An 8,722-nucleotide genomic window follows, 5' to 3' on the forward strand; every position below is an offset into this window, starting at 1 on the left:
GCTGTTGGGCCTATATCTAAGCAACTTTTTTTTAACAGAATCCTTCCTCTTCAAAAATCTGAGTGAAAATCTGTATCAAAACTCTGAGAGAAAATAGGGTAAACAGATGTCTGGCTTGACCGCAGGAAAATAGGACACATTTGGAATGATAAGTTTCCCAAACTCCGTTGGATATGCCAGATCCATGGGAACGCCAGTTAATGTCTTGCTAGATGCCAGCTAGCTGTGCACGCTTTCCCCTCCTACCATCTGGGAAAATGTTACAGCGAATGAACGCCATCAATGATTCACTCCAAATCTGTTTCTTAAGGTTCGGCCATGCTACTGTTTCTCCAGAAAATGTGGCAGTGCTAGCTGGTTTTCATATTATAATTGTAGACAGATGAGACAGATGAGATGCCTGATTCAACAATCAAACCTCTACCTCTAGGTTTATGTCACTCAGCTATGTTCTACTCAATTGGAAATAATCAGTTCCTGCCAGCAGCGGCCGCAAGCACAGGTGCCTGTAATGATGTGCATGAGAAAATGACAGATGTAACAGAAATGGCTGTAAAACATGGGGGCTTTAACTAAAAGCTTAGCGGGAATAGTCCAGTAACTGCAGTAAATAATCTTACACAGCAAGAATAGAGTGTGCTCTGGCCGTGTCCGTAACTCTTGGTAAACCCTGCAACCTTTCACAAGCACCCCTCTCTCCAAGCCTCCTTCAGTCACTGGGAACCTGTGTGGGTCTGTTAGGGTGAGCTGACGGGCTCATAGTTACGACATGGAGACAATGGGAGGGTCTAATGAGGAACATATGCTTTTGTGTTTCAACAGAGCCACTCATTGTGCAGGGAAAGGGATACTCTACTCCTATTCAGACTTGTCACAATGAAAGTCCGAGCCCTCCCTGAGCCAGTTGAGCTTACAATATCCATCCGTTTCTTTTTTTTTTTCCCTGTGCTTTTTTTTCCCACCCCTCTTCTTGACTTTAATTCTTCATGCATTCATTTTGCTTATTGTACTTATGTTACATGTTTTGTCCCGCAGAGTGAAGAACAATGGTGTGCGAAACTCTAAGCAGTAAAAGGCAGCAGAGTGACACAAAGCAAAGATGAAAGCAGCGGAAATAAGGCAAAGAAGACATCTCAGGTTATGTTAATGTTTGCATCCCTTCACTAACAAATGAACCTGACTGAGAAATTAAGTAATACACTTGGTACCAGATACAGCCAAAAAAAAAAGCTCTTTCTATCCTAGTAGTGTGCACTGTAACTGTCATCATGCCTGTAAACACCAGGGCAACAGCACCAACAACATTCAAGCAGCATGCATGCGTATGAAGGATGTACATGAGTGTGTGTGGGTGCCTGTCTGTCTGTGTGTTTGTGTCCTCATCCGAGTACGTATCTGCATTTATCTACGTGTGTGTGTCTGTGTGAGTCTGACTTCAGACAGCAGTAGCTCTGGTAATCCATCCAGGCTCCCAGGGCAGCCAGCTCCTACTTCCTGATGCATGAGAAGCCGCTGGAGTGGAGTGGCAGCAACAACTGCTCAGCCCTATTTGATTACTAATAAGAGAGTTGTCCCCTCTGTCAGATACCAGGCATTCTCCGCTAAGCAAACAGTGATTCTGGCTAGTCAAACATTAGCATTGCTGTCTCTCCCTACTACGTGGTGAGAGTTACATTGAGATCGACGCTCAAACTACACCCCCTACCTCACCCCTATATCCACCACACACACACGCGCGCGCGCGCGCTCTCATCCACCAGCCTAAACATATTCAGACTGACCACGACATATAGTTTCACAGTGTGAGAAAAATGTCAATGCCTGAAAGAAGACCATTTATTCTCCCTCTTTAGAAAGTGTTGAAGGTAATATAAATGTGGCAGATGTAACTTCCCTAAAGGTGCAGAACAAAATAGCAGACATAAAATGTTTATCCCTTCTAAAACGAAACTTTAATGGCATCTAGCTCACAGCTAACTTGAGAGAAGGAAACAGTCAATGAAAAACAACTATTGACAGTGTAAGCATCACTGTTGTAAACAAAGAAGGGAAGCCAGCCAAATAAATGTGAACTTGCCTAAGCTAATTAGGTGTATTCCCACCATGATCCTCTAGTGATTGAACCACCTGTGATTGAACAAACCCTATCCAGGTGGTGACCGCCCCTCAGTGCACAAGTACCTGGGAAAGACGCCCCTCAGCCGCTCACACAGAATCACCCACGGTTCCCACACTGTGGGCTATAAGATGCAAGTCAGCCCAACTGGGCCGTCTGGCACACCGGGAGGGAACTCATTTGTTCACTAGCTCGTCCACTCAGTCACTCATCCATTTAGTCAGTCAGGCAGTCACTCATTCACTCACTCATTCCCTGTTCACAAACACGGAGGAAGCTGCACACAACCTACCTGTCAATGATCACAGGGTCTGATGGAGTCTCGTTCCTGTTTCCACAGCTTTTCTTGTCACAGCATCGGCTAAAGGAGCATAGACAGTGAGTCAGAACAAGCAATGCTTTGCTAAATAAATAAAAATAAATAAATAATGCACGCAAAACCACATACATTTATTAAGTGCCTTGGAGTGGTTTTGATATCGGGAAAAAAATTGCCATGAGATTTCCTTCACTCAATCTATCCATTCCATTGATGCTGATGGCTGATAAAAATGGTGAAAACAACATGTTGTGTTGTTTGGCTTAGTGTTGGAGGGGAGGGGAGTGGGGATTGGGCCAGGAGGCAGGGGAGTCACTTTTCACAGCTTCAGCTTTTGTTTACCTCTAATTGCCAAGCTGCTATTTCTGAGGGAGATGCAAGGTGCCACCCTCAACCAATATTTCTGCGGGGCATTTATCAATTATGGCCTCAAAAGCACTAATCTATCTTCCACCACATTTCAACCATCTCCTCCCTAAGCCTATAGCTAGCTGCCTTTCACTTCTTTGATTGGGACTTGAATCAAAACTGCAAAAACAAACAAATACATCATTCCAGCTTCCATTTGAAATGAAAACATATAAACATATGTGAGTAAGATTGATTTATGCCATATGGTGCAGAAGGAAAAACAAAGATTTTGTGCAAAGCTACTGTCAGTCAACCACATGCTATTTAAATATGCCTGATTTACATGACTTTCTAGCAGCAATAATAAAGATGTGTTTTATAGCGAAGGCGCTGCAAAGTATTAGAGCAGGAATGTAACTCAAAAACTAGTATTATATATGTGCATACAAATTAAGATATAGGATCAGATTAAAAAATTATTCTTATTAAAGTTGCCTTTATTATGTATATCAATTTATCTGATAATAGGTAGCAGTTAAAGTAGTTCTTTATCCAGCAGCAAAACACACTTTTGCTTGACAAAAAAAATATTACCTCTAGAGCACAAGCATATTCAGCGTGTCACAAATAAGTGATGGATGCATGTATAAATTGAGCGTGAGTGATGAGTTTATGCATGGAAAAAGACAAATCATTCTCAGCTCTCATGCTGTACTTGCTCTCAACCAGTAACTTGAACAATGCACCGGTGCAACAAAGGAGAGGTTAACCGACAGTATCCGAATTCAATGTTCACAAAGCTCATGCTGAGCTCAACAATAACAACAAAAGACGTTTTTCCTTTTAGTATCAATGACACCGCTGAATAGCAGCGCAATATGAGAGCTTGAGATTTATGTGGTTAAATGACGCTAAAAGGCTCGCTGATCATTGTTGACAGGTGGGATCAACCAAGACCTGACTAGCTGTGTTAAAAAGAAAAAAAAACTGCTACATAGTGAGCAATGTCTATGCATAAGTTAACAGACAACACGTTGTCTCTGGGAGGCTTAAATGATGACATACAGATCTTAAAACATGAAAAATAAATCAACTAAAAAATGAAAAACAGAATTTATCTACTGTGTCACTGACTGTTTATTACACATTCAATTCCCCTTCACTGAAAAAGACAGTTCATTTTCACTGTCATATTCATATCAAAGTTGAATCACATCCTATCAAAGTTAGAAATGACAGCAGCTCTGTCTCTCTCTCTCTCTCTGTGATTGCTGAAGGACCACAGGACACTCTGGATTGCTGCATCACATGAGTGTCAAAACTTATTGAAGGGGAGGGAATTACTTTGTGCCTGGATCTGCAAAATGGACAGAGCAAAAATAATGCTTACCTGCACATAATTTCATGAGTAAGAAGAACTCTGCACATTTCTGGGTTCTTGTCTTGGCCCTCATAAACTATGGCCTTTAAAAAGAAAACATGGAAAAAGGTGAAAACACAGTCATCTCTTAAACACATGTTAATTCACTCTGAATTCCCAAATAATTACACATCTTCTGTTTTTGCACTTCATAAAATAAATCAGAGCATGAACACACATGATGTTAGGACAACACAATATATTAGATGAATAGCAAGGCTGAATAAGAAATATGGTTAAGATAATCACATCAATTCCCCCAGTGTTATAAATTACATTCATTTATATAAGCATCAATTACATCAACAAAATTATAAAAAAATAACTATTACTAAAAATAACAGCAACAACATTTTAGTGATAGAAATAATCAAAAATATAATTATAAAATTAATGGTAATGCAAAAGACAGATTAAAAAAATATATTGTATTTTTATTAATCTAGATAATATCCTGTGGCTCACACAGACAGAGAGACAGAGAGATTTTCATAAGGAGAGATCCAATAGAAGTGTCATCAATATGCTTATAATCTGGGGATATTTGGGGGAAAGTGTTAATGGGCAATCTGTTGTTTATTTTGAGCCGCTAACAATGATCTTTCTGTGGATAAAAAGCGGTGTCTGGCGGTACGGTTGAGTAATTTTTGAGCATTGGCTGAAACAGATGGCGTGGAGCTATCAGTTCTGCCGCTCTTCTCTCCCTCCCTCGATCCCTCCCTCCTTCTTCCATTTCTAAGGATAGACACTTTACTCCCTCGTACTGAACCGGCACCAAGTGTAAACGCAAGCAAAGCACCACATTATTGACAAAATACTTTATAAATCAACACAAACAAAAACGCAATAAATAAGCAGTTTGACGTTTCTTTGCATTTTTTGCTGCCATGACTAAATTCCATTATTATCATTATTATTATTTTTATTATTATGATTTTTGTTCTGGCACGCTTCAGGCCAATATGAAAGAGTGACTTTGAAAAGTGACATATCTGAACCAGGTCGCATCACTCTCTCGCTTTTTAAAGCTGTCCTACTTGACCTGATGTGTTTTTTTTTTCGCCCCCCTTTTTTTCTGGGAACTGGGCGATTATCTATATTGGTTTGATTTACGTCGCTATTTGCAGCTGTAGAAACAGAAATCCATAAATTGCTTGTTCTGCGTCATTGACTCGGATCATTCGCGCAGGAATGTTGTCTGTGACCAGTGGCCCAGGCTTCACGGCTCTATTCAGAAAGGCTATACCCAAACCCTTCATTTATTGACAAAACATAAGCTGCAGAGCTGAAATTAGAACGCCTGATTTTATTTCCCTAATTATAATTACGTTTAAAAATCTCTGCGTTGGCTTAAAACGCGCATTAAGACTTTATAATAACATTTTGTGCGTTGGGCTCTGGCTTAAAAGCCACCCATGTGTTAGTGGAGTACATCAGCACCTTAGCAAAACTATTAATATGAAATTTATAAATATAAGACTTGATGTAGATTTTTTTAAAAATGTATTTAGAGCGTCGCCAGATCAGATCATATGGAGCAGACGTGGTGTTTAAATGTTAATGTTGAATAAACTGAGGACATAAAGCAGCCTAACTCTGGCAGAATAAAAACTGACTTTAAACTCTTGCAATATGTCCATGGCCAAACGTAAACAGTCAAAACACAGGCTGCCTTTTCTTGTTGCACTGCTGATTTGAATTTATTTTGTGTCACTACTGCATTTTGAAAAGCTTCTCTTTTTTTTTCCTTCTTCTTCTTCTTTTTGAAAACCCGTGTGGTGTCTGTGTCTCAGCTGTTACAATTTGCACGGCATGTTAAGGTTTTGCACAAGTGAATCATGGCTATGAGGAGGGTTTGCACTGTGCGCATAGAAACAAGTGTAGCAGCAGCTTACCTGCTTCGTCATGGAATCGATTAACCGTATGTAAAGATCCTGTTCTGTTCTGACGCCTGGGGAGAGAAAAACAAGAGCAGTGTGAATTTTGAAGAATGGTCGACAATAAAGAAAAAGACGAAAGCCCCTAAAAAGTTTAGTAACATGTCATAAAAATATAAAAGATTCTAATTCTTCTTACTACATTTATATAACGACCCCTCTGCTTTTATTTGTATTGTTATTATTATTATTATTATTATTAGGCATATTGTTATTATTATTAATAATATTTTTATGACCTATTATTATTTGGCTTTGTGCAAACAGACAAACTAATATTTGATGTATTTGCACGTGTTTGCGGAATATTAATGACATTTTAACTCACCATTGCTGTACAATAACTGTAGTTTGTAATGTATCCCATTGTTAGTTTTTTCACTGGTTGGTTCCTGTAGAAGACAACAGTTTGTGAAAATCAGCATCAACAAAACAACTGCTCATCATTACCACATGTCCGTGTGTGGAGGGGAAAATATTTATGGTTTCTGTGCCAAAGAAGAGAAACAGCTTTAGTTGTTAAAACGACTCTGTCATCAAGGAATTGAGTTTTGTTTTTGTTTTTTTAAATCAATATTACACGTGGCTTCCCCTTACTAACCCACTGCCATTTCAGAGAACATAATTTCGATACATGTGCTGATTATGTACAGGGGTGCATGTATTTCTAAAATACAGCGCTTACTTTTTCTTTCTCCACAAAGTCCACAAAAGCTGTCCTTTCGATCTCCACGGGCTGACCCTGTCTGTCATACAGCGCCAGGACGAAATGGAAAAAATTGGATTTTCTGAGGTTGGAAGGGGGCTGCTTTTCATAATGTGCCCGTGCCAAGCCGACACCGCTGCGGGGAGAAAACAAGAGACCATCTCGGTTAAGCACCGGACACCGGGGATACTAGATGATGGAGAAGCTGATGGAAACATTGGAGATGCAGAAGCACGCTTGAGTACGGGGGAGATTTCTTGATTTGTCACAATAATGGGTAATCTGATGTAATGAAAGAAGGGAAAGCCGAAGGGGGGGCATTTATTGGGAGACCGTAATTGATACAGAGTATTCAGGGGATTGAGGGGTCGATATGATGAGGAGGGAATGCGTGAGAAAAATCAGATGCTTTTGGCATGCGTACCTTTGGGCGGCTGTGTTTGCATCCACCACCCCAGCTGTGTGCATCCAGGAGCGGACCGAGTTCAGTCCACCCAGCGGTTCCTCCTTCATCGTCGTCCCACCCCGCGGTATAGTTTCCTGAATCCCAAACATTTAGAACAATTTGCGTGAAAAAGAGCCTCCTGCGAAATTAGAGAAATAAACGTCCAAGCGTGTTATCCTTCAGGGTTTTTTTTTTCACGGGATAAGTAGCGAGAGCCGATTCAGACTTGCGAGGGAAAACCCGGTCCACAGGTCTTGCCTCCCTCTTCAGTCCGTCCGATGTGAACAATTCTCAAAGTGCTGTACTTAGTTAGAGCGGTATCCACAGACTGGAAAAGTGAATTGTTCAATAGACAAGATTTTTGTGTTGCTATTGTTCCTCTTTGTTTTTTCTTTTTTTTTCTTTTTTTTTGTGCTATTCACAGAAAAATCGATGGCAGTTGTTTGTGTTTGTGGGTGATGCTGCTCTCAAAGTGCCCACATCCCTGAAGCACCGCATCCAAAACCTTCAGGACTTCTTCTTGAATAAAAAACCCACTCCTGAAAAGGTGCTGCTGCTTCTCCACAAGACAAACACAGGCAAAGGCTGATCACCAGTGGAGGTGTTCCTAGTACACAGGAGAGGTGGATAAGGGGCCCTTTCGCGTCGTGCAGGATGGATGGGAACATGCAAAACTAAGCCCTCTTTCCCCGAGGACTGAAATCTTTCCCGGGAGCCAAAACTCTAAACCCACGGGAGAGGCGCTGTCAGAATATGACGCTGAAGGGGCGTGGCTTTGACCATATATGGCGCTCTGACGGTTCCTGTCAAGCAGTGGCGCTCCACTGTGCGGGTACAGCCCAATAGTGCAGCAGCCTGAGAACACTCATTCGCTCCACTTTTCCTCTTGCTTAGGCCCTATATGTGGTGAGTTTGATTTTTTTGATGATATGGAAAATTCAACCGGGTGTAACCATCACACATAATGAGGAAAAAAATAATAATAAAAAATACATAATAATAACTCGGGATTCAGGATTCATTGCTTATTATTTTTAGCTGGCCTGATGATTGCATTTCTTCCGTAATTAGATTTTTTTTTTTTTTTTTGGTTTCTAATATTTAAAATGAATAGCATTTGATATATTCATTTGATTGGATTTGTTGTTATTATTATTATCATTACAAACTGACTTGATGAAATTGTTTTCTCACTAATTTCAATGAACTTCATAATAGCTGTGTGAATCCAGGCCATAAATCATATTTCAATAATAGCACATCATGTTTCTTTATATAACTGATATGCTTTTATTGGGCACTTTTAACTCTGGGCTGCGGCTAATTCTGTGTAATTAAAATGTAATTAATATAACGCTGATTTCTGAGGCTCAGACATGATTATAAATCTACTAATCTCGTTTAACTTTTCATTGAGAATTTTTAAAC

The 8,722-nt window shown here is 40.1% G+C and overlaps 1 protein-coding gene across 8 annotated transcripts in view; it reads right to left on the minus strand.

Moving 5' to 3' along the window:
- The window catches only part of LOC113132128 (transcription factor COE3), a 66,183-nt gene extending 58,211 nt beyond the window's left edge, over positions 1–7,972 (minus strand). For 7 of the 8 annotated variants that reach the window (XM_026310000.1, XM_026309997.1, XM_026309999.1 and 4 more), the window contains exons 1-6: positions 7,274–7,404; positions 6,829–6,985; positions 6,472–6,535; positions 6,102–6,157; positions 4,177–4,250; positions 2,409–2,477 (exon numbers count right to left, since the gene is read on the minus strand). In XM_026310000.1, the coding sequence (XP_026165785.1) occupies positions 2,409–2,477; positions 4,177–4,250; positions 6,102–6,157; positions 6,472–6,535; positions 6,829–6,985; positions 7,274–7,404 (551 nt within the window). Of the gene's footprint in view, positions 1–2,408; positions 2,478–4,176; positions 4,251–6,101; positions 6,158–6,471; positions 6,536–6,828; positions 6,986–7,273 lie in introns of all 8 variants that reach the window. The other variant, XM_026309994.1, reaches the window with a different exon arrangement.
- Positions 7,973–8,722: the final 750 nt, after the last annotated feature.

Source organism: Mastacembelus armatus, chromosome 15 (assembly GCF_900324485.2).
Source record: "Mastacembelus armatus chromosome 15, fMasArm1.2, whole genome shotgun sequence".
Classification (NCBI taxonomy): domain Eukaryota; kingdom Metazoa; phylum Chordata; class Actinopteri; order Synbranchiformes; family Mastacembelidae; genus Mastacembelus; species Mastacembelus armatus.